Below are 25,542 nucleotides of genomic sequence, written 5' to 3' on the forward strand. Positions count from 1 at the left end.
ATGCTCATGTAAGACCACCTTTTAGACCGGGTTGTTACCTTATCTTCTTGGTGGGTTATAAACAAGATGGTTATTATTTGTTGTGGTAGAAGCATATATTACTATTAGAAAAAGGCAAGAGATCAAAATACCAACATTACCAACTTAGCTCTATGCCTTGCCTACTATTCAAAGGTGACTGGGTATGTTTTCTCAAAACCTTATATAACCATAAGGGCCTACATCCCGGGTTCCCCACTCAGATGGAAACCATTTACTAAGGGAAACATAATCATGTGAATACTATCATATTCTTTACTCATCGAAATATGAAATGAATGTATGCTTTTTAAGTAAATTTCTGTAGATCTTGCTATTTTTCACAATGGAGGTTTCTATTCAGTATTTTTTTATTATAAAATTGTTATGTTTTGCTCTGAATCCTTAACTCGAGCTTTACAAAACTAATGTTCTGGGAACCTTGAACATGCTCGGACTTTCCAAGCATGTTGGGGCATGCTTTTTGCTTACAAGTACAAGTGAGTTTTATGGAGATCCTCTTGAACATCCTCAAACTGAAGCATATTGGAGCAATGTTAATCCCATCGATTAGTTTCTTATCGGACTTACCTTGGATGAAGGCAGTCACCATGTTTTATTTTCAATTATTGTTCGATGTTTTCCTTGTATTGAAAACTAAAAGAATTATCGTTTTCATGGTGATATTCAAGAGTCCGCAGTTGCTATGATGAGGGTAAGAAAACAACCGAAACTCTAACAATGGATTATCACAGGGGAGCAAATGTTGAGGTGTATTGTGAATCTGAGTTTGTCTTAATATCTGTATTAAATCTAAATATATTAAACCTTATTTCACATCACACTTGCCAAGATACTTATTTGATATCGTGCTTTCAAGTTCATATTTCTCAAATTTTCAATACATACAGTCTACGAATGTGCCTTGATGTTGGTCAGATTGTAAGTAATTTTGTTGCTTAGGTAAGTTATTGATTTTCTTCCCAGACTCTCAAGGCTATGATCTCATAACTTTGTAGTTGTATTATGCATTGAATGTTGGTGTTACATAGGTTGTGTAGTTGTAGACCATACGATGATTCTCCTTGAAGAAAAATCTAGAGCTACATTATCTGTTTACTGGTACTTTGATTTTTCTTTTTAGCTTGGTTCCTATTCAAAAGTGTCGTACTATTTGGTGTGTTTTTCAAAAGGCCTAGAGATTTTTTATTGCAAGACATAGTCCAATAAAGGTTAGCAATCCTTTAGTAGTTTGATAGGTACCACAAAATACCGAATAGAAACCTAATTATTCTAATAGAAATCTTTGAAAATTATATTTACCCGAAAATTATATGAAGTAATAAGTCATTCACAGGGTAATTAAAAAACATCTTATATGGTTCAGTAAGAAGAAGCATGTATTTAAGGAACTTTGGCAGGTATTATGGAACTTTGGGAAGTATTTGGATTTCTTATGTTTGTAATATTGTATTATTGCACTTAATGGTGCTTTTGCTTAAGACAATTTTTTTTCCACTGCTTTGATGATTTCCCCAAATGATTATAATCATTTATCTTTTTGAATTATGCTTTTCTATTCACTTAGGACCTTTGTATAACCTTTTGATTATGTGCCTTAATTATTTTCTAGTTCCTTTGTGCTTAATCTTTTCTTTCTATAGTGAGTTAATTTGGGATTTATTCCTTTTTCTTGTCTAAGATAATTTTGATAAATTCCTTATTATTATGTATAGCCTTTGTGCAAGGAGCCTTTGACATTCTATGGAGATGGGAAACATACACAGAGATTCTAGTTCGTTTATGATCTGGTAAGTTGACAATTGCAGCAGAAATATTGGTCCATTGTTTATCGCTCCGTGTTGTTGGAAGTAATATGGTACTGTTTTCTTTCACTTCTCAAATAAAAATTAACTACAAACACTTCCTTGGAAACCCCGAAGTTTGAATGCCTTATGTGACTTATGGAGGCATGTTGGTCCTTTCAATCTTGGGAATCCTGGGGAATTTACAATGTTAGAACTAGCACAGGTAACTGTAAATCCTTTCATACTTATTCAGGACACTAGAAAAGAGTTGTAGATTTGTATATGGTATGCCTAGTTATTATTCATGGAGCATGATATACTTGAGCATGCAATGAATTTAGTCTTGTGGTTCAGAAGATTTTTAGTTTTCTCGGAACTTTCCAGCTGCAAGCCGATATAGGAAATTTAGTTGTAGACAATCTGCCCTTCATAATTTGTGTGTTGGCCAAGGAAAAATCTACAATTCTCATGTATGGAAGCTTGAATATTGAATTTGACCGTTGTGATTTTGGTAAAATAAAATTTATTTTATTTTATAAATTTGTCACATTTTGACTTACATTTATTGTTCCGTTATCATTATATGAACACGCCAAATTCACGAGCAAGAGAGTTGAATCTAGCAATTTTCTAAAGTCAATTCACTTTATAATTTGAATATTATTAATATTTTTTATAAATTTGGTTTTTTGTTATTTAGTGGTGTATGATGGATTTTTTTTTGTGTGATGGATGTACTTTGCAATGGATGCATGTAACTATTTGCATAAGTTTCTTTATTTTTTATTTGTTTTTTAAGTATTATAAGTTTCACATTTGTTGAAGACTACATTTAATTTATAACTCTTTTCTTCCCAAAATTGAGGAGGTAGTTTCTAACTCACTTGAATTTAAAAGTATCCTTGTTATTCTCTCAGGTTTGAGCTATGACATTGATCTGAGTTTCTAGAGGTCGAATCTGGTGTCCGTGTTGCCCTTCAAGAACAAGATAGTCTAAGAACTTCACTGGTATGCTTTCGAACTCCAGGATCCATAAAACTAAAATATTATCTTTTACAATATCTATATAAAATTTAAATTTTCCAATACATATTATGCAAATGCGTTCCTATGTTTGCACATTTTGAGACAATTGCTAGTCAAATACACCTCCTAGCTTTATTTGTCCATCAGTTCAAGACCCATTGGGGTCTCACCATGAGGAGAGGAACTTTTAGAAAGAAGCAGTTCACTTTAAATCAGTTAATTAACCAGCCCTTCTCAATAATGAACGGGGAAAGGTGCTTAAACCAAAGATTCGTTTAATCACATTCCGTCAACTTTCAGTAATGAGTGAGAGGGAAATTGCTGAGCTAACCACAACTTATTGCAATAGGCGTGTTGGGATAGGCGTATTAGGTACTTTATTTATAGTGATTCATTAGCCCCATCTCCCCAGGTTAGACCAAACCAATACTGGGGGAAGGGGATAAAAATAAGCTGGATTGGATCATATAAATCGACGGAGGAGCAGACTAACTTTTCGAAAGAGCAGACTAGCAGACCTCGTATCTATGTTCCTCCCCCGCAATGCATTGGATGAAAGGGAAGTGCGTGCCCACGATGAAAAATACCGTAAGGGGCTAAATCGGCTTCACTGAACCAAGTTAATTTATTGACTCTACCGATGTACAATTTAATCGTTTATTAATGCCTTTTTATGACAATGTACCAAAAAAACAATTTTTGATGGAATCTTTGATATCACCCGCATTTATCGATGGGTAATATCGTTGTTTTTATTATAGCTTTAAAACCAGTTTAATTGATTTTAAATTTAAATTTATTAAGTATTGACATATCAATTTAAAAGTTAAGATGGATCTAAAGTAATATGCTTGCATTTCATAATAAATTTCTTCAAACTTTTGTTTCATCATAACAAATACTATAAGAAAAATCATGACTTCTCAAAACCTAAACCCAAAAATTACTTTTTAATTTTTATTTTACCTGATCTTAGTATTTAAATCACATAACATTACAAATATCTATTTCATATAAAACTTGAAAACACTTCTCAACATAGATAATAATCAATTTTAATAATATAATATAATTTATCAAATATAAAAAGCACTGCAAGACAATTTTATTATCAAATTTAAAACCTCTCAAAGCCATTAGTAATCAACTCTAATAATATAATAATAAAATTTACCAAATACAAAAAGTACTACAAGATAATTTTATTATCAAATTTAAGAAATTGTCTAAATAAAATTTTGTTGCAAATATCTGTCATATAAAACTCGAAAGAACCTCTTAACACGATTAGTAATCATCTTTAATAGTAGACTATAATTTATCAAATATAAAAAACACTACAAAATAATCTTGGTATCAAATTTAAGAAGTTGTCCAAATAAAAAAAATAATTGTGACCCTACTTCATGAATCTATAAATGGAGATTTAATTATTAAAATTTTTTTTTGAAATTGAAAATAAATATGAATGTAGTATTATAAATAATTAACTTATAACTGTGTTAAATTTTAATAAGAAAGCTTAAATTTATAATTATTTAATTTCATGTGATTATTGATTTTTTCCCATTAAAAGAATTACATATTAATATAAGTTTTTTTTTAAATAGCTTTAGTTTAATTTTTTTGAAATGTTAATTATATATGGTTATTTATTAAATTTTATTTGGTCATATAAATTAAAATAATGATTCAAATTCATAATTATTATATTTCATAATTTTAGATTTAAATTTAATTAATAAGCATATAAAAATTATATATTTAATATTTTTTTTTCTAAGTTATATATCTATTTGTCTTGGGAGCAGCTCAATTGGTGATGGAAATAATGTGAAATCTGTGGAAAATGAGAGATCCAAGGTTCCAGTTATAGAAAGGAGGAGAGGTAGTAAACTTTTGAACCCCATAGATTTACTTAAGGTGCAAAGAAATTCGATCCCTCTAGATTCTTGGTAGTTTCGGAGTTAAGATGGATCTAAAATGGTTATTAATGAGCGGTTCTCATTAAATATTTTAAAACCTTCTTCCAAGTACACTTATTCATAAATTGATTTTTTTTAATTATCTTTTTAATAGTAGGAAAACCTATAATAACTCAGTTGTGAAAGCAGCAGTGGGACAACGATCACATCACAGGTTGTTATCCTCAAATGCATTAAATATTTTAAAACCTTCTTCCAAGTACACTTATTCATAAATTGATTTTTTTTAATTATCTTTTTAATAGTAGGAAAACTTATAATAACTCAGTTGTGAAAGCAGCAGTGGGACAACGATCACAGGTTGTTATCCTCAAATGTACTGGTGTATGCTTATATTTTTTTTTTTTTTGAAAAGTAGGCAAACCTATCATAATTCAGTTGTCAAACCAATACTGAGACAACCGTTATTGGTTGTTATGCACTTATTGTTATTGGCAAATGTAAAATGACTCAACAACATTATTTAAAAATCATTGTTATTGACAAATGCTGAGTGACTCATCAACATTATTTAAAAAGATAACTTTTTATTCTTATAAAATACCTCTAGATTTTAAATTGTTAAATTATTTCCTTACCAAACAAAACATTTTTAAAACCCTCTCGAATCATAAATTAAAATGTGTTAAATGATGATAACACAGATTAGACTTAAATAAAATTGTAACGTTTAAACAATTGACCAATAAAATTGTAAATGTAAAATTCAATACAATAGTATCTCAAATCTAAGTTTAATATCCTCGGTGGTGTCCCAAAGGTGAATTTTATTTACTGAAATCCAAAGGGTTGACGTTTTAAAGCAATGGATGGAGGTAGGATTGTAAGATAACAGTTTTTAACCATGGCTGAATGATTAATCTATTTTATGCATAGACATGCCCGTGCTGTATGACGCAATTGAATTTCAGAGTTGTAGACGATTAGGTGAAAAAATGTGTTACGGTGACTAGTGGATAATTATATATTTTTTAATTTTTATAAAATACTATATATATATATAAAAGAGAGAGTTTTCATATATGTTAAAGAATATTATACAAATAAGTACGAAGGAAATTAGTTTTTCCGTTTAACTTTAAATTCCGCTTTTGTAACCTATAATGTCATAACAATTTATAAAACAATTCTGGCAATACTACTAATAGTAGAACAGAAAATGAAATGAAATCCACTTTTGTAACATATAATGTCAAATTTCTGGCAATACTATTATTGATAGTAGAACAGAAAAGGAAATGAACCGATTCCAGTCATCCACCAAACGCATGGTATTGAAAGCGAGGATCTCGTGGTGTGAAAGACAGTACAAAGTGAGGTGAGGTGAGAGTGATCTGTGAACAAATGATGGCGGGGAGCAGCAAAGTCCACTCAAATTGAAATTTCATACTTTACAAAAGAATACAGTACCATAAACCTACATGCATCGACCATGCCGGGGCCGGGCAGGGCAGGGCAGAATCCCGCCCCCGCGGTAAACAAGCATGGAAATTTACAAGAGATAGATGCAGGCTCAAGAGTTAGAAAGAATGGTACGATCACTAAACACTAAGTCTGATGAGCTCTGGATTTCGGCCTGATCAAATCAAAGCTCTTGCAATGATTTGGTCTTTCATAAATGGTACTTGCTTTTATCAATTTGCAGAATTTTCCCAACATAATCGCTCACTGCTGAATGGATGCGAGCTGGGATCCCATCATGTCTCTCTCGAATTTTTTAATGGATTGAGCAACAGCTTTCATGGTGCCATCATATACATACGGAATGCCTCCCACCCAACTCACGTTCTTTCTCATCGATGATTTCACAAATTCCCTGCACGGCTCTCCTCTACTGGTGATGGTGTCATGATAATGATAGAATCTCATCAAACCCTCTGTCTTGTGCTGTGTTTTCCCCATCACATTCTCAGACATGTGAACGCCAGTTGCGTACACATTTCTTGCCTGCACTGCATACTTGCGATCTCTCCTTATGCCTCTCTTCACATCCCTGAATAATAACTTTTCAAATCCCCATTCCCTGCGCAACAAAATTATCACATTGAATTTCAAACCCCAAAAACATATTCGAATTTTTTCTTCGGATTAATAGAAACCATAATGACTATTACCTGGAATAAGTACTGTTAGCCGAGATGCTGTGCAGTTTATTCTGCAAGCAGAGCTTGTTAGACATGGAATATTGCTCAATGGTGAATTGGGTATAGCCAAAGAGCTCATTCAACACATATTGCAGTGTTTTCCGCCGAGGAATATAGAGATACTCATCTACATCGAAGAAAAAAGTCCAATTCGCCATGAATTTGTACCTGTGCAAACAATCGTTCACAATGAGGAACTGATTATGGTAATACATGGCTCCAACACCTTTCTAACTTGGGAATGGACTCCACCAGCATCGTGAAAAACAAAGTGCGATCTAGGGCCAAATAATTTGGCATGATAAGCCATCCACTCTCTCATTCTCTGAGGATTCAGGTCACCGTACAGCGAGGAACCACAGTAGAGGTAATCATATGGGGGAGCCTGACTGTAAATAGAGGCATTGTAGGTACCTTTTTGTTCTGTGAGAGCAACGATTCTCTCAACTTTCCCAAATTTGTTGCCATGGAGTGCATGAAGAATGGGCGGTATAATCCAAATAAGAACCGATGTTCCTCAGATCTGAGTCAATCCACCGAGCATTAGTTTGATTCCAACTCCTCCGAAGCCTGTGGCCTTGTTATAACAGTGAACTCCTGTGAGGATATTGGCTTGACCTGTCACTGTAATCCCCACAGCAGCCGAAAAGATGACAACGTCCGTTACAGCGTTGTGGTTGCCCATGAGGCTTATGCTGAATTTCTTCTCGTCTGGGCTTCCACCGGCGGTAATGCGCTGCCCCAGGAAGGAATTCCGGATATATGTCTCGTGCCCGCCCTGAACCATGATGCCAGACGACTTGAAATGCGAGATATAGCAATTATCGATGTTCAAATTTTGAATTTGGGCCGGGCGGGTTCACCAGTTCAAACTTCGAATTTGGCGGGGCGGATTCACCAGTTCAAATTTCGAATTTGAATTTGAATGGTTCGGTTAACATTCAGATGCCCCGTCCAGATGCATAGCATAGCATGGTATCAGCGCGTCACATCTCAGATGCCCCGTCCAGATGCATAGCATAGCATGGTATGGTCATGCGTGGTATGATTTACCGGAAAGCGCTTGTCCAGAAATAATCCGGGGTGTCAGCGTGATTGTACTACCGTCTATGCCCACGGAATGACAGTGATGTAAGGGAGCATTAATAATGCTATAGTCCATGAAATAGCACTTGCCCTATTTTATTATAGCCGCGCCACTTCTTATGCCGCCCAGACAAACCCAGACAGAACACGTATCACCTTGATCGCTTATCACCTTCCAGGACACCTTTCAGGTGTACCAGTTTCTTTAATTCTGTGCATTGTGGGTATGGGTATATTGATGTGTGGTTTGATTGTAAGTCATATGGGCGAAGGAGACAGAAGTTCAAATCTCATTGAGTACAATGACCTGCTGTGGTGGCAGCTCGAGGGTGGATTCCCCTTTCCCGTGAGTCTGCTCTTGCTAAAATCATAGGAACTTAGTATACCCGACTCCCAGGTGGTTGGTTATGCTCTTGGTGTTATAGTGGTAGCTATGAGGTTTGATCCTGGGTCTCCCATAGATTAGGCCTGACAGTTACCGATTCACCATATGGTTAAAAAAAGAACATTGGGTATGAAATTATCCTAGATTCAAAAGAAAAAAAGAGAACATTGGGTATAGGATGAACTTGAATAGGGCCTCTGTACACTGTAATATATATGAACAGTTCTGATGCATCGTGTGCTACAGGGTAACAAACGCGTGCCGCGTACTTAACATCCGATATCTGTGGACTGGTAATTGCCACGAATGGGGAGAAAATGTTACGGGATGTGCATTGTCTTCATGGAAAACTCATCGGTGCAGGCAAACTTCACAGGCGTTGACATTTTCAATGGCTCCTCGACACGTTCACTCGCTGTGCGATAATGGATGCGGAACGATGATGGAATGAGGGACAAAAAACTACTAAACCTGCAATACAGAGGTGATTCGCTTGGAGTTGTCTATAACGCGACTTTTTGAAAGCTTTTCCGGCAGATTTTTCCGGTCGAAATCCGGCAAGAATTATTGGAATCGCAAGTTTGATAGCTAGTTTCTGCACAATGAAAGCGTCCCAGGGGTTTTTCAGGGTGCTGAATCCAAATATGCAGTTAAAAAACCATTTTAACTGCAAGAAATCAAGATTTGACCTCAATTTCTTCGCCGGATTCCGTCACCAGAATCTTCAAAAAGTCGCATTATAGACAACTCCGATTCGCTTTGCTTGCGTTTAAATACAAAAAGAGAATCAGGTTTAACTCTACCTTTTTCTACATTGGCCATAATAAATTTAGCAATCTGTGATGTATTGGGTAAAAATTAGCAATGTGAGATGTATTATGCTTTTTAGATAATTGACTTTAAAATGAAAAATATGAAATTATATAAATTATTTTTAATATACATATAACACTAAATAAATAATTAATAAATAAGTAATTTTTTTTCCCTTAATTTACAAATATCATATTTTTTATTTTGATTTATTTATTTTCTTTTTTTTAAGAATAATTTAATTTTTCTGAGTATTATTTTTTTGGGTGTTAGTTTTATTTCAAAATCAGTAAAAATTTGATTAAGTTATAAGTTTATATATTGAAAATGCTTCATCAATCCATCTTTTGGACGAATTAATCTAATCCATTTATATATATTAAACTCTCGTAAATAATCTTGGAATTAGATAGAGAGTTTAGCTTCACTCCTATCTATTTCATTCTAAAATATTACTCTAATAAATAAGTAAAACAAATATAATGAAAATAAAATAAATAAGAAAAATTATGGTAGCTTTAGATTAAAAAATATAAAATTAACTTCTCATTTTCATTGCACCTAGTTTTCAACACATCAACCAAGCGCTCTACAAATACCACATCATCTTGTGCATCCAGATTGTTGGATTTTACCACAAACTTCATCTAGATTTTACTTCAAATTTCATCGATAATGGATTCATTTTGTTCTTGACATTTTTAAGCCCACTTGCCATCCTTTAATTCAATTTAATATTTTTGTGGAACCCATGGATCCACATTAAGGATCAAGCCAAGTATTCTCTTCACTACATCTCAATTTACATTTCCACAATTCAGTTTGTAAATTCTCCTTTTTTCCACTTTTTTAAAGAAATTGCAGCTAATTTATCCCTTTCTATAACCATGCACACTCTTAGACAATGTCTTCACTTGCCACACTAGTTCTAGTATTCCACAACATTATAACTATATTGATAATTAGAAAGTGGTCAAGGTGTGTTTTTTTATTGTGTCATTCATTTGTTCTAATCAATGTTATGTAACACTATTAGGGTGACACATCCACATAAAGAAAACATACGTAGATATGCTTTGTGGTGGTAATATGTAGTCAAATGACTTAAGGCACTAGTAGTAGTTGCTCACATTGGCACATGAACTAGGTAAATTTGAGTGCCACTATTATTTGTGTTGTGTTGACGTGGAATAGTAGTGTTATTGTGCAACACTAAATGCAAGACAATTATTCCTCATGAAGAAAGTGTTTGTGCACTCTATCTCTGGTACCATCATACATTTTTTTATACTACTACACTCTATAGTGCACTAAAAATCAAAACTATCACTGTGTAGTAAAACTTTTATGTACTAAATTATTATTATTATTATATGTTTATCTTAATTAAATAAATCAGATCTAAACTTAGTTGATCACATAAATATTTTTAAACATGCAACAATCACGCCTATATAAAAATTAAGAGCAAAAGCATAATTATGATATGCCAATAATTACACTCTCAAATCAAATTTTCTTTTAAATAATCTGAGCCTACAAAAAAAAGCTCCACCCCATGTTTAATCAACCACATTATTGTATGCTATAAAAAAAAAAAAATGAGCCACACTTACTGAAAGATATACAAAAAATAAAAATAGAACTACACTTATTGAGATGAATCTACTCACTAGGAACACATAATTTATCTTATTTCCGCAAATTCTTGACCTTTGCTCCTCTTCTATGCTCAAAATTTGCTAAATGATTCTCTCTTGATATGTGGAGTCTTTTTGATGTACAAATCGTCTTGTTATATTTTTTCTTTGAGATAGATAACTAGTCTTCTTAATAATAACACTAATTTTGTTGGAGAACTTCCCTAATCCACTTATATAGATACATTCTTTATGTATATAACCCATCAACTAGTTAGCTAATAATCACACATTGCAAATGCTAAAAAATGGAAGAAACAAGATATATTCACAAACTCTGCAACTCACAAGTGAGGAGCTTCACTTGGAGATGCCTCTAGCAGAATGCTCTACACATTCATCATTAATCATCAATAATAAATAGTTTACATGCAAGTAGGAGAGTTAGAACAACCACCTAGAATGTAGGAACTAATTCCTAAAGTAAGTCTCAGACACAACTAATGAACGAACTCTCTCCAATAATACATTCTCCATTAATTTCAACACTCCCCCTTAATGTAGAAAGGGTTCACGAGTACTAGAAAGGGTTCTCGTAGCTTGGTTCACAACGTCGATAGGATTCCACCATTCTCCTGTGAATGCAAACATTTCCATTCCATTAGGACTTGAAAGTGAATCAAGCAACATAAAAACTTTTCAAAAAACATAGAAAATATAATCGTCGTAACGTACATAGAACAATAGGAATCTCGCCATCGGGCTAGGTAAATGTATAATTGGTTCTCGACCTTGGATAGATGATCAACGCTCCATAGGCAACAGCTCGAAGCCATGAACTGTGTGCATGCCACCAGAGGGTACCTTCTTGACCAGTGATGGTGAATCTATATGTGTAACTCCCTCCTGGGCGAATGGGGCATTGGGTTACAAATTCAAACCCATCAGCCCACCCAGTGCGGAATTGGAAAATTCCATGCCTGCATCCAAAAACAAGTATGCACTCCAACTGTTCATGTCTTTCCAGATATACATCTAGAGATACTAAAATAATGTTTACATTGACATTTATCAAGATTAAAATGATTTAATATCAATCAACCGATTCAGCATAATTTGGGGCGCAGACATTTATCAAGATTAAAATGATTTAATATCAATCAACCGATTCAGCATAATTTGGGGCGCACCAGTGAATAGTAGCATTATATTGCTCTTTGTTGCAGACTTTGACTATAAGGGTGTCTCCGTTAGTAACATGGAGCGTTGGACCTGGAAACTGTCCGTTCACAGTGATTATATTATGCGTTACACAAAGCTTCTTGACAAAAGTAGATTGAAGTTGAATTTTCAAAGAAAGAAAGTTAGTATTAGGTTAATAATATGATATGAACCATGCCATTCAAGGCATGTTAATCAATTACTAAATCAAAAAGAGATTACAATACTGAAAATAAATGATAAGGACAAAACTTCTCCACTAATAGAGAAAGAAAGATATTGAAGTTATGAAAACGTGCAATGAATGTGTGTCTCTGTATCATAGCCGAGGCCATAGCTGTCAAGAAGGTCAGGCATATGACCATTTGAACAAATCTGGCTGGGAATTGTCGTGCGAAAACATGTTGATTAAACGCCTCCATGGTAGATATATTTTTCTAGGTAAATCTATCCAATACCATAAGAGCCAGCAGAATATATGATGAGCTCTATGGTGGGCCCTAGTATTGCAGCAATAATGCTGCAACTCCTAGGGCTCCCTTCTTTAATTTTATCAACCCGGTAGTTCGTAACAAACTTGGAAGCGACGGTGCTGTATGCACAAGTACTAGCTCTTGCTGCAGCTGTCACTTGGTCAGCTGGCACAAGTCCGCTAGGAGCTTAAGCCAACTTCTATGAGCTCTTAGAAGAAGCTTTTTAATTGATGGATGAAAGCTAACTCGAAGGAAGCTAATCTATTTGCGAAAAGAGATTGGAAAACTGAAGGAAAACACAAACCCTAGCAAACCCTAATTCTACCATCTAGTCTTACTGATGCAAAGGAGAGAATGCAAACTACTGAAAGAGATGCCATTACTTCTATGAAGGTAAAATACATGTGTCTAGACTACCTCTATCTGAAGAAAATATCTTTTTGTATTTTTGCTTAAGTTGTCAGTTTCATCATGCATATGCTTTCACTGTTCTTTGACTGTGCAGGGGTGGATCAAGGAGGAGAAATGCTTGGAAGAGGCTGGGAAGATTCAGAGAGGGCCTAAGGAGCCCCTAACACCCTTCCAAAGAGTTTCACAAAGTTTGGCTATCAAGAAACCTCATTTGTGAGCTTCTACAGGAAGTCTGCAGGGGTTCTACAGAATGTTCAGGAATTTCTACAGGATGTTCAGAAATTTCTACAGGATGTTTAAAAATTGGATTTTGGAGGATGGGTGAGTGAGGGAAGATGCATGAATGGATATGGAGGTAGGATAGGGGTCTGAAGTGGCCCAGGGGCTGGTGGATGAGTGGTGAGAAGGTGTAGATGGCTAAATGAGCTCAAAGAAGGTTGAAACAATGATTGCACAAAAAGGTAGGGTTACGTGGGCAAGAGGACAGATGTGCGACGAGGAATCTAGATAGGAGGTGTCGCAGATAGCTCTGAGGAAGCTTAGGTGGATGAAAGAGTGGTAGAGATGCCCTGCACCATATACATTCAACTGAATCAACAAAGTCTTGCAAGTAATCAAAGTCCTAGCTAATCTGATCTAACTGACAATACAGTGAATAAACAACAGCTTTATTTGAAAGAGAACCATGTATATCAACTATGCAATGAAACATTTCAGAGATTTGAACACATAGCCAACCTCTGCAAATGAAAACAGTAAACGAAGGATTGCATGGTAAAGCAAACTAGTGTTTTTGTTTGGGACAACACGGTTACTTCAATTCCAGCCCCTGATCGAATAAGGAAGAGGTGAAACCAACAACATTTGTTGACCCTTTTTTGGAGCCTTTTTCCTGTTATTATCCTACCAATCTATTCTAAAAATTTGAAGCATTCTATTCATAAACAGTGACCTAGTTAGTCCACACAACTTAATCTGCCTAACAGAAATACATTTGCAAATGCACAAAAGGAAAACAACGATGCTTAAAAGAAATATAACAGTACATAAAGGAGGCCCTAGGCTCTCAGGTTGGGCCCAACCCTAAGAGCTACGGCTCCTATAAAAAACTCATAGTTGATATGAAATAGGACTGCTTATCATTACCAAAAAATGGTCATCAATCAAGAGTTATGCCAAAATGGCTACAAGAAAACGAGCTAAAACTGACAGCACTGTAGTGCAAAAATATGCAATGGTTTCCAAAAGTCCTTTTCGAAGGCTGAGGCCTTATCATTTATACACCATGAGGGCCCTAGCAGGCCTCCTAAATCTGGGGGACTTGGCTATCCAACTGTCGGTAGAAAGTCCCTTTTCCAAAATCTGCTTGGCTGCCTTCAAGATCCGGTTTTGGTGGCCTGTGAGTTCGAAGTTTGAGGGTGAAGATCCCGAGGAAGGGCTATTTAATGTCATAGAAAACTGCCCTACGAATCCTCACCTCAAGCTTGGCTGTCTTCTAGCCCATGATTGCTCGGTTTTTCTCCAACATGTGTCAAAAAACCTGAAATAAGCACGTGTTAGCCACCTAGGAAGAGTGACCACCCTTATTCATACAAATGACATAAACATACTAAAAATATTGCATAAGCTATGAAAAATGGAGGATTGAATAAGGACTGAACAAGGATAATTAGGCAAAATGAGCCCAATAAGTTACCCAATTTAGGGCTCATCATCACCCCCCTGCTAAAAGGGTTTCTCATCCTCAAGCAACTAGTCCAGCTCCTTGTCCTTAATTGCTTTGATCGCCTCCCTCACATCCCAGGCTTCTGAAGTAGTGTCCTCTTCACTGTCATGGAATTCGGCCTTCCTTTCCACCTCTTCCCACTGCTTATGTTCTTCTTCTTCTATGCCTCCTTCTAACAATCCCAAAAGCAAAGGGGGACTTAACTTGAGGCCTATCCAGCTGGCCTGGAGGTTCTGCATAGACTTTTTGTAGAGAGGCACTCGTGCCAAGGCCTCCCTCATTCTAGTTGGGGTGTGGTATTCCCTGATTTTGAGGTTGTGGGACAATGTGTTCCACCTATGGGTGCGAGCATGAACACAATTGTCCCCCAATAGTCGCTCCATATCCTCAAAGTGTGCTATGGCCTGAGCCTGCCGATCCATGTACTCTAACAGAGCCTAAGAGTTGGTTGTTAGGTGTTGGTGGGCAGATATCAATGTTGTGGGGTCCCCTAGCTCTGCTCTAATCAGCAGTGGTTGTTGTAATTCTCGGTTCATGACATTTCTGACCTCTGTCGCTCTCTTTTCTTCGTGGTTTAGCCATGAGGTCATTGCCATCAGCTGCATGTCCCCTACTGCTGTGTTGGGGTCCCATGAGATTATATTTGGAAGGGCCAAATTATGAAGGTATAACTCTGATAGCTTGGCCTTGTCTTCCGACAAACTGCTATTACATAAATCCATGAACTGTTGGGGGTTTTGGATTTGGGAGATACCCCTCTGTGCCAACGTGTTGATTTGGAATTGTAGCCACTGATCCCTGAGGTATAGGCCATAAGATTTGGCCAGCTGCCTACATTGCAGAGCTTCCGTTGCCCAACTGGCCATGCAGGCCAGTTGTGCCTCCTTTTCTTGCATCTGTTGTTTTAGAGATTGTATGTCTAGGCCTGCTTGCAATTCCATTTCCTGTAGTTTCCGGCTTAGTGCCTCAAGTTCAGCTTGCATTCCCTCTTTTCCCCGAGGCTCTTCTGTGGTGTCATTGTCTGCTGTGTCCTCTTCTGTCCTCTGTCCTTGTAGCTGTAGCTGCTGTTTGAGCTGCTCATTTTCTTCCAGTAGTCTGACTCGCTGGATGCTCTGCACATGTCGCACCATAGCCAATTCTCTTATGGCCTCTTTGAGATGCTCCTCTAGAGGACCTATATCTGCTACTCCCTTGGACTTAGCAATTTTCATCCAAGTGTGGGTCCTCACCCTCTCTTCCTTTAGTGCGAGGAAGAGTGGCACTGTGAATTTCTGAGGAATGATCTTTCCGGCCTCCAAGAAGTTATAATAGGAGCCCAAGCTGGGCTGGGGGCTAGGTTCCATAATGTTCTTGACCACTTCTTCCTTCTGGGGTGATTGGCTGCCCCACCCTCCATTTCTTCGGTCTCCTTCAGTCTAACCAAGGTTTCCTGTAGAATAGTTTCAGCATCTTGTAGAGAGGTTTTTGTGTCCAACCTTTCTATTCTCTCCCTCTAGGTGGACGTCTTCGGGCTTCCCCGCTCATAAGTGATGGATGCCTTGGAGGGGAACCTCTCCTTTGGTGTGGTAGGGGTATCTATAATTTTGATTGGCTCTTTTCATGGAGGCTAGGATCTGCCAATATTAATCTTCACACTCCCTGCCTTAAAATATAGGGGAGTCTCTCTCTTTCGCTTTTCCTTCTGCTTGGGAGAAGTGCTTAGGGTGGCCAGCACAGCTACTGCCTCCCTAGCTAGAATTTCGGCCGATTTCTCCTTCTGCTGCCCTTTTTTCAGACTTCCTGTAGAAATGCCTGTAGAGGCTAGTTTCTGGCTTCCTGTAGAAGCAGTTTTTGGACTTCCTGTAGAACCAGTTGGCACTGTTTTAGCTTGCTTGGCTGAGGGTGCTTTTTCCTTTAGCTTGGTTGAGGCTGCCTTAGGGGTGCCTTCACTGGTTTGGACTTTCTCAATCCTTTCTTCCCTGCTCTATAGTATTTTCTCCCTGGGTGTTTGTGTCATTTTACCACCCACTATTTTGGTCTTAGCAGCTTGGCCTTTTTCTCGTGGCTCTTTCTGTTCTTTCTTTGGTGGTTTGCCCGGGGTTTCTTGACCTTTAGCTTCCTTTTATGCCTCGGTGTGCTCCTTCTCCTCGCTGCTGGAGGAAGTGAGCCCCTCGGCCAAAATTCGGATGTCATCATCCTTAGACATATTCCAAAAAATTTCCCAGGAGAGAGGGATAGTGTAAGTATGGAGTGCATCTTCCACGAGGAGTTTGATAAGCCCATGATGGGCCAGCTAGTCTAGTGTCCCCTCCCTCAGCTTGGTGGCACACTCAATCAAGGATTGCAGGAGGAAGTAGGGGATGCTCAATTTTTTTTCTGAGGGTAGATCCATTTGGTGCCTGAGTTCTGTTAGCAAACGGAAATGATAACCATATACGATGCTAAATCGCCCCTCACAGGTAATATACTTCATAATTTGGAGGCTGACTTCGCTCCAAAATGGCTATAGGCTAGTTCTTCGGACCCCATTCTTGTCCTCTAAAAATTGTTCCTCTGGCAAGAAGAACTCCTTTTTAGCCTTTTGACCCAATTTTATCTCCTCCCTATCCCAGGGTACCCCCATCGGTAGGTCAGTGACTCTGCTAATGAGCTGTGGTGTGAGTCTCAGGGTTAATCCTATGAAGTTGACAGAGGCTAGTGTCTTCAATTTCGGCTTCAGGGACCTTAGGAATTCTTCTGTAATTTCATCATCGTGACCTTGAAGTTTGTCACAGAATGTCATCCAGTGTGCACGGGAAAATAAGTCTACCACCTCAGGGGTTTCTCGGAGTTTCTTGGAGTCCGAGGGTTCCTTTCGGATAAACCGTCCTGGCATGGTGAAAAAGACTCTGTTTTGCTTGCACTTTGAGCAGAAAGGGAATTCTAGGTGTGTTTCCTTCTCACAGCATTAAAAATGGTATCTGCAGGTCTCTTCGTATCAATTCCTCTATTTTGAAACCTGACTGCTTGTGTACAGAAGGATGACTCAGGATTTTTCTAAACAGAGTGTAGGGCCATGTTTCCAACATACACACAATCATATAAAATTCACAGTTTTTCCATCGGTTAGCCTTGATAGTGTCTCACTTCTCTATAGGAGGAATTTAACTCAGGACTTCATGGAGAAAATCTTGGACGCAAACCACAAAGACAATTTCATGCAACGATAATTAAACTGCTTTTGGATTCGTAGACAGACTTGCTTTTAAATTTTTCTCTACCCCAGCACGTCGAATTCACCACCTTTTGAACTATTTTGCATGGGAAAGGTATGTTCGGGCCTACCTCTCTGAGAATTGCCACCCTCGACGTGAACAGTCCAAGCTTCTTCGTAATGCCGGGCTTCTTGTAGCGCACCCTCCTGTAGAAAGCTTTCCCTGCTTCTGGAGGACGTTACGGTGGTTCTGGACGAGTCTGAGCTGCGGAAGGACGTTGGAACAGACCGAGAAGCTTGAGCAAACAACTTGCAGAGGAGGAGGATGCGTACTCGGCTGCAAAAGCGGTTGCAAGTGCGAGTGACAGCAGTTTACCGTGAGTTATTCGACTGGCCAATTTGAAATGCTGCGGAATTCATGGCGCGAGGGTGAGCTGTCCAGGCCGATCCATTGGCCGACATCACAACCATCATTCCTCGGCGTGTCTCTGACCGCCGAATCCTTCCCTCTGCATTCACCACCGCCATTTCTGTCATATTGCTAATTCTCCCCGACTGGACACTTCCCACGTGTCAACTGCCCATCTTTTTGGCATAACCAAGACCATTTGGATCCTACGAGGTCGTTTGACTGGCTGCGGGTGGCCAGTTGAATGGCCACCAACCTTGTTCAATCCGCCCATTCCCATAGTCATGCAAATTTTAGAGTATAGTTCATGTAATTCGACGAATAAGGTTAGGCACTTACCTATGCGGTCGTGGACGTTTTTTTCAGGCTTCAGGACGAGGAATGCTGGATTTGCTTGCTGCTGCTTCGTGCACGGGTGCTGGAGCTCCTCTTCCATTAGCTGACGCTAGTTCCAAGACCCTGAGACCTGACTCTCTGGTGGTGAATGTTGCATGCACTGGCTTCGTTTGATGTGACCTGCTGATGTCTCCATGGTATGTGCTCCAGCCGGATCAGTTGCCATAGGATTCCTGTAGGACATCCTGTAGCCATTTCTCCTCCTGGGGTGCATGTTGAAACAAACAAAGTTGCGTTCACGGATGAAGGATCCTGAGGGTGCCTTGACAGGTAAAGTGTGCGGGCCTCTGCATGCTTTATTTTTCACTTGAAAAAAACAAATTTTTATCTGAGAAAACATGGCTCTGGTATGACTGTGCAGGTATATTCAACCAAATGGTGGCGATGGTGGTGAAAGGGGATGAAACAAGTGGAGGATGGAAGAAAAGAGTGGTTGCATGCCTCCTCAATAGGCTTCAAGCTTCAAATCCCTCTCCATAATCGATTCTAGCCTGCCCAAAGGCTCTATAGGATGTTTCCTGCAGAAATATAGAACTTCCTGTAGAAAGTCCTATAGCTTCCTGTAGAAGGTGGAACCATGACTAGATTGTGTCCAAACCCTGAAGAAAATGAGTGTCCATGGAGGGAGTGGATGTGAGGATACCTGGTAACTTGGTAGGGACACTTGCCCTTGTGTTGGGAGGCCTCCTTTCTGCATTGTGTTCCTGCAACCTGCAACAATTTCCAGGGATTAAACTTGTTTTTTTTCTCTGTTTCTTCCTTCTTTTTCTTTCTCTTTTTCTTTTTCTCTCTTTTTTTTTTTTAAAGAGACAGCAGGGGTGCCTCAATGAGGTTTTCACCCCTACTATCTGCCTTGGGCACCTCAAAGAGGTTTTCGCCCAAGGGTCATTTTATTCAAATTCTTTTTCAGAGAGACAGCAAGGGCGCCTCAATGAGGTTTTCACCCCTACCATCTGCCTTGGGCGCCTCAGAGAGGTTTTCGCCCAAGGATCTTTTTTATCGTATTTTTTCTTTTTTCTCTTTTTTTTTTTTTTTTGATGATGCTCAGGGTGTGGCCAGAACAGAGGCAGAACCCTTCTCTATTACCAGCACTGATTTTTCCACAGTTTCTATGAACTCTTGCCTCGAAAGAGGTTTCCTGTAGATCTCTAGTCGATGCCCATTGACGAGCATGGGGATGGCTTCTTCATCAATGGTCCGGATAAGGATGGAACCATTTTCGTTACATTTCTCCACTGTATATGGTCCTAACCATCTTGTCCTCAGCTTCCCTTTGAAATCCTTGTATCTTGAGTCATACAACAGCGCCCAATCTCCCGGCTAGAATTGCTTCTCATTAAGGTGTTGGTCATGCCATATCTTCCTCTGGAGTTGAACTACTTTTGAGTGGAGGAGGACCTGCATTCTTTGTTCGTCTAACCCATTCAGTTGCAATAACCTTTCTCGTTGAGCATGGCTGAGATCTAGGTCCAGCTGAGCTGCCACCCTCAATGTATTGTACTCGAACACTATGGACAACAAAGCTTTCTTCCCGTAGACCAGCTCATAAGGTGTGAAACCGGTTGTGGTCTTCCAAGTGGTGTTATAGGCCCAAGTGGCCTCAACCAGACGATCTGCCCAATCCTTTCTACTGCTGCTCACAATCTTGGTCAAAATCCCTTCCAATGCTCGATTAGTGACTTCCACCTGCCCATTTTCTTGAGGATGATAGGGGGTGGAAGTCTTGTGCTTGATCTTGTGATGAGCGAGCAAATCTTCAATCAGGTTGGAGGTGAATTGGCTTCCTTGATCTATGACTAACTCTCTTGGGTAGCCAAACTTGTAGAAGATATTTTCCCTCAGAAACTCAGCCACCTTTTCTTTTGTTGCTGCTTTGATTGCCTTTGTTTCTGCCCACTTGGTCAGATAGTCGGTGCACACAATGATGTAAGACCGTTGCTTTGAATGAGGGTTAAGAGGACTCACAAAATCCATGCCCCACTTCTCAAATGGCTCAAAGGTCACTTGAGGTTGGAGAGGCATTTCATCTCTTGGAGTCGGTTTCCCCATCCTTTGACATCGGTCACACTGGCTGACATATCTCCTGACATCCTGATGGAGAGTAGGCCAATAGTAGCCTGCCTGTAGAATTTTGAAGGTAGACCTTTTTGCTGCAAAGTGGCCTCCACAAAGTCCATCGTGACAGGTTAGGAGGATGTCAAAGACTTCCTCCTCCCTAACACAACGTCTTAAGATCTGATCTGGACCAAGCTTAAACAAGTTGCCCCCGATCCATGTGAACGGGGCACTCTTCCTTACAATTCCGCTCTTCTCTTTTGAGGACAGATGCGGAGGGAACTGTGCTGAGACCAAGTAATTTGCTATATCAGCAAACCATGGAGAGAGTACTCAGATAGCAAATAGATGTTCATATGGCATCTGGTCATCCACTGTTCCTTCTTCACCTGCAGGCAAATCCAATCTCGACAAGAAGTCAACAACAACATTTTCTTTACCTAGTTTGTCAATGATAGTCAAATCAAACTGCTGCAACAAAAGTAACCATCTAATAATACGAGCATTCACATCAGTGTTATTCATTAAATATCTAATCGCAGCATGATTAGTATGTACAAATGTTTGATAGCCAGTGATGTAGTGTCGGAACTTGTTCAGGGAATGGACCACGGCCAGTAACTCCTTCTCAGTTACAGTATAATTCAATTCTGCATTGGATAAGTTTTTTCTGACAAAGTATATGGCATATGGAAGTTTTTTCTCAACTTGTCCTAAGGCTGCCCCTATGGCTTTGTTCAAGGCATCAGTGTGGATGTGGAAAGGTAGGGCCCAGTTTGGACCTCTCAAGATTGGGGCAGACACCAGCTTTTCTTTCAACTCATCCAGTGCCCCTTGACAGTTGTCAGTCCATTTAAACTCAACATCTTTCCCTAAGAGTCCAAACAAAGGCGAGGCTAGCTTGCTAAAGTCTTTAATGAATCTTCTATAATAGATCCCGCTAAGCCTAAGAAACTCCAAACATCTCTTACCTTCTGAGGAGGTGGAACCTTTTTGATGATAGCAATTTTATTACGATCCACCTGTAATCCTCGGCGAGAAATGGTATGACCTAACACAGTCCCTTCAGTTGTCAGGAATTCACATTTTTCAGGGCTGAGGGACAGGTTCATCTCAATGCACTTGCTTAAAACTTTTCCCAGGTTGGACAAGGCTTCTTGGAAGCTAGACCCGTAAGGAGTAAAGTCATCCATATAGATTTCCACCGAATCATGAACCAGCTCGGCAAAGATGCTCAATACAGCTCTCTGGAAAGTGGTAGGGGCATTGCATAGCCCAAAGGGAAGGACACGATAGGCAAAGGTACCCCAAGGACAGGTGAAGGTGGTTTTATCTTGGTCCTCTGGGCTGATTTGCATCTGGTTATACCCGCTGAACCCATCTAGGAAAGAGAAAAACTTCTTCCCTGCCAGTCCATCCAACACCTGATCTATGAAAGGCAAAGGGAAATGGTCTTTCTTAGTGGCTTTGTTAAGTTCCCGGTAGTCTACATAGATTCTCCACTTCCCATTCTTCTTGGGCACAAGCACTAGGGGCGAGACCCACTCACTATCGGAGATAGGATAGATGAATCCTGCATCCAACAATTTTTGCAATTCTTCTTTGACAATGTCCTTAAGGGTTGGATTCATTCTCCTATGAGGTTTCCTGACTGGTTTACAGTCCTCCTTAATGTAAATATGATGGGTATAGACCGAGGGATGGATTCCTTTCATTTCCTTGTAGTTCTAGGCAAAAGCATCTAAATGTTTGTTTAGTAAGCTACATAGCTCCTTCTCCTGGGAAGGAGATAGGGAGGAGCTGATCTTCAAAGTTCTTCTAGGGCCAAACTCCACATTATTAATTCTATGAGAGGTTGGATCAGTCACATAGAGGTCCACTAAAGCACTGGCTTGGGTATCTTCCACCAACTCTTCCAAGGATAGTGCACCCGGGGAGGGATTTTGGATCAAGTTCTCAATCAAACCATCCTCGGTTTGAGGACCTCCAATGGTGGTTTCTGTGGTGCACATGGGTGTAGAGTATACCTCATCCTCATCTCCTTCTTCTAGCCAGAGCGGTAAGTCATGTTCTAGCAGGGGCTGGGCAGGAGGGTATAGGACTAGCTGCTTGGACATAGGACCATTTTTGATGGTCATGTTTCCAACTCGGCAACTGATGTAAGCATCCGCAGTGGCTAACCAAGGCCTTCCCAAAATGAGGGGGTATCCAGTAAGCTTTACCTTTGGTTGAAGGACTAAAAAGTCTGCAAGATACTCCCAAGAGTCAACCGAGACCAAGACATCCTCCACTATCCCTTCGAGAGTCACGGTGGAGCGATCTGCCAATTGCAGGACTGTCGAAGTATTCCTTAAGGAACCCTGAAGGTTGAGTTTAAGCATGGTGTCCCTGGTCATCACATTAATAGCAGCCCCTAGATCAATCAAGGTATGGGGGATAATGGTGCCACTGATGTGGACATCAACTACAGGACTCCCAGGGTCCAAATACTTTGGACAGATTACTTGCCCCAACATTAGATCAGACAGTTTTCCTATGACATTGATCGTCAAGGCATATCTCTTTCTCCTGCCTGGGTGCCTGAAACACTTCTCCTTAATCAATTTGTTGTATATTGGTACATCTTTGATGGCTTGGAGAAGGGGTATTTTCACACACAACTGTTTTAGTTCCCCCAGAAGTTCAGTCTCCTCTGGGTTTGGTTGTGTGGTTACTGTTAGTCGCTAAGGAAATGGTGGAATGGCTTTGGGTTCACTTTCCTGTTTCTCCTCCTCGTCCTCTAGGGGAGGAGGTTGGCGATCTGGAAGGGTCTTTCTGGATTGCAGGTTGATCTCCTGGATCTCCACAGCATAGGTAGGACATGTTGTTTCCCCAGCGTATACCTACTGGGCCTGTCGGTTGTTGGGGTTCGGGTTCGGTTGGGCAGGCATGTGGGGTTGTCTTGGAGGAGCAGGAGGTAATGGTTGTGGTTGAGTCAGTGGTGGAGGCAGAATGGCGGGAGGAGAGTTGTATTGGGGCCTCCACCCCGGTTGAGGTGCATTCCACTGAGGCTGTGGCTGGACATGTGAGTGAAACGAATGAGCAGTGGGTTGAGAATGGTATTGAGGTGGATAAGACCACGGAGGAGGTGCAGACCAGGAAGGATGAGCAGGGGGACCCCAAGAAGGCATGTGAGTAGATTGGTTGGGGCTATAATAAGATTGGGATGTCCCTTGCATCCCCTGCTGGTAAGGTCTAGGTCCATGCGGTCGCCTTTGGTTGAGGAAGTAGAGAGGTTCAGTGGGTGCCTCAGTCCCTTGGTACATGGCTTTGAATCCGGGCAAGGTTGGGCATTGGTTTGTAGGGTGGTTCTCCTCACAAACGAAACATACCTCCACTGAGTGTAATGGACACTCGTTCTTAGGGTGCTTCCTCGTACATCTGGGACAGAAAATGGCCAAAGCCCTCTCAGCTTCCTCTTTCTTTTGTTGGATTCAGAACGTATCAAGTTGCATGGCAATGGTCTGTCTCACCTCACTTTTGAGGTCTTCCAGCTGATTAGCAAACTCATGCTTGGAGAAGGTAGTACTAGCTGAAAGTGGATTCCCCCTACCTCTTTTCTGGGCTGCCCTAGAGTGGTTTCTAAACACAGTCTTTATATCCTCATAAGGTAGTTGGTAAATATCCCCTCCAGCTAGCATGTGAAGGGTATCTAGAAGGTCTTCAGGGACTCCTCGGAGTAGAACCAGCTTTAGAGATTCAGGGTCAAGTGTGCACCTGGCCCGTTTATAGCTAAGTTGGAACTTTTCCTCATAGTCCTCTAGAGACTCATCATTTCCCATGGTCATCCGAAAGATTTCCCCCTTGGTTTCCTTTGACCAACAGTAATCCCGGTATTTGTTGTTAAAGGCTTGCTGCGTCTGAGCCCAAGTGTTGATATAATTTCCAGGTAACCCCATGAACCAGCGTAATGTTGCATCCTTGAGGATGGAGGGAAAAAGTTTCAACTTTTGCTCATTTTCTGTATAGTCATAAGTTTGACAAAGGACAACAAACTCAAACAGGAATGTATCAGGGTCTTCAGTGGTCAATCCATGGAAATGAGGTAAGGCTGAGGGACTTATGTTCTTCATTTTCATGTCCCCGTCAGTCTCTCGAATGGGGAAGGTACCTTCTATTCTTTCATCATCATCTCTGCCATTTCTGTTGTCAGTCATAGCTTCAGATGGAGTGTTCTCTAACTCTTCTTCTGTTATAGGATTTTCGTATATCTTATGAGGTTCACCTATAGGTTCTTCTGGATCACTGCCACCAAAGAAGAGTGAAGGGTGACTTAGTGATGTGGTGGGGGTGTTGGGTAAGAATTTGCTGGTTTTATCTATGTTCTTACGAGGCATGAAATGGAAAGACTTTTGATTGCTTTTGTTTTTTTCTTCTTGTACTTGCAAAACTGAAATAGATTGAACTGCAACTAACTATCTTGCTGAAATGAAAATGCGGAATTGAAATGAAAGCAGGAAAGGACTAATCTATTTTGCTCAAATGAAATTGCAGGAATGAAATGCTAGTCTACGCTTGCAGAATTGAAATGCTAATCTACGCTTACAGAATTGAAATTGCGGAATTGAAACGCTAATCTATGGAAGCAGGAAATATCTACTCTACTTTTGCGGAAATGAAATGAAATAAACTACTTAGTAGAAGGTTGTAGTGGAAAATAGAAGAAAAGCAACAATCACAAATACTGTGACGCTTCCCCGGCAATGGCGCCAAAAAGAGTGGTGGGCCCCAGTAT

The 25,542-nt window shown here is 39.6% G+C and overlaps 1 protein-coding gene across 1 annotated transcript; it reads right to left on the reverse strand.

Moving 5' to 3' along the window:
* Nucleotides 1-6,026: 6,026 nt before the first annotated feature.
* On the reverse strand, nucleotides 6,027-7,161 carry LOC149193320 (galactan beta-1,4-galactosyltransferase GALS1-like). Its single transcript, XM_089406572.1, has 2 exons — nucleotides 6,952-7,161; nucleotides 6,027-6,860 (listed from the first exon to the last, which is right to left on the reverse strand). Exons 1-2 carry the CDS (start codon nucleotides 7,137-7,139, stop codon nucleotides 6,503-6,505), a joined length of 546 nt encoding a protein of 181 aa, XP_089262698.1. The 5' UTR covers nucleotides 7,140-7,161; the 3' UTR covers nucleotides 6,027-6,502.
* Between the last annotated feature and the right edge of the window lie 18,381 nt (nucleotides 7,162-25,542).

Source organism: Pinus tabuliformis, chromosome 2_2, assembly GCF_031772625.1.
Source record: "Pinus tabuliformis cultivar Carrire ecotype Pingquan chromosome 2_2, CPIR1, whole genome shotgun sequence".
In the NCBI taxonomy this organism is placed as follows: Eukaryota; Viridiplantae; Streptophyta; class Pinopsida; order Pinales; family Pinaceae; genus Pinus; species Pinus tabuliformis.

Coding starts and splice junctions, on each gene's coding strand:
- LOC149193320 (XM_089406572.1), bottom strand. CDS start 7,139: ATGGCGAATTGGACTTTTTTCTTCGATGTAGATGAGTATCTCTATATT. Junction 6,861..6,951: donor GCTAACAGTACTTATTCCAG/GTAATAGTCATT, acceptor TTTGTTGCGCAG/GGAATGGGGATTTGAAAAGT.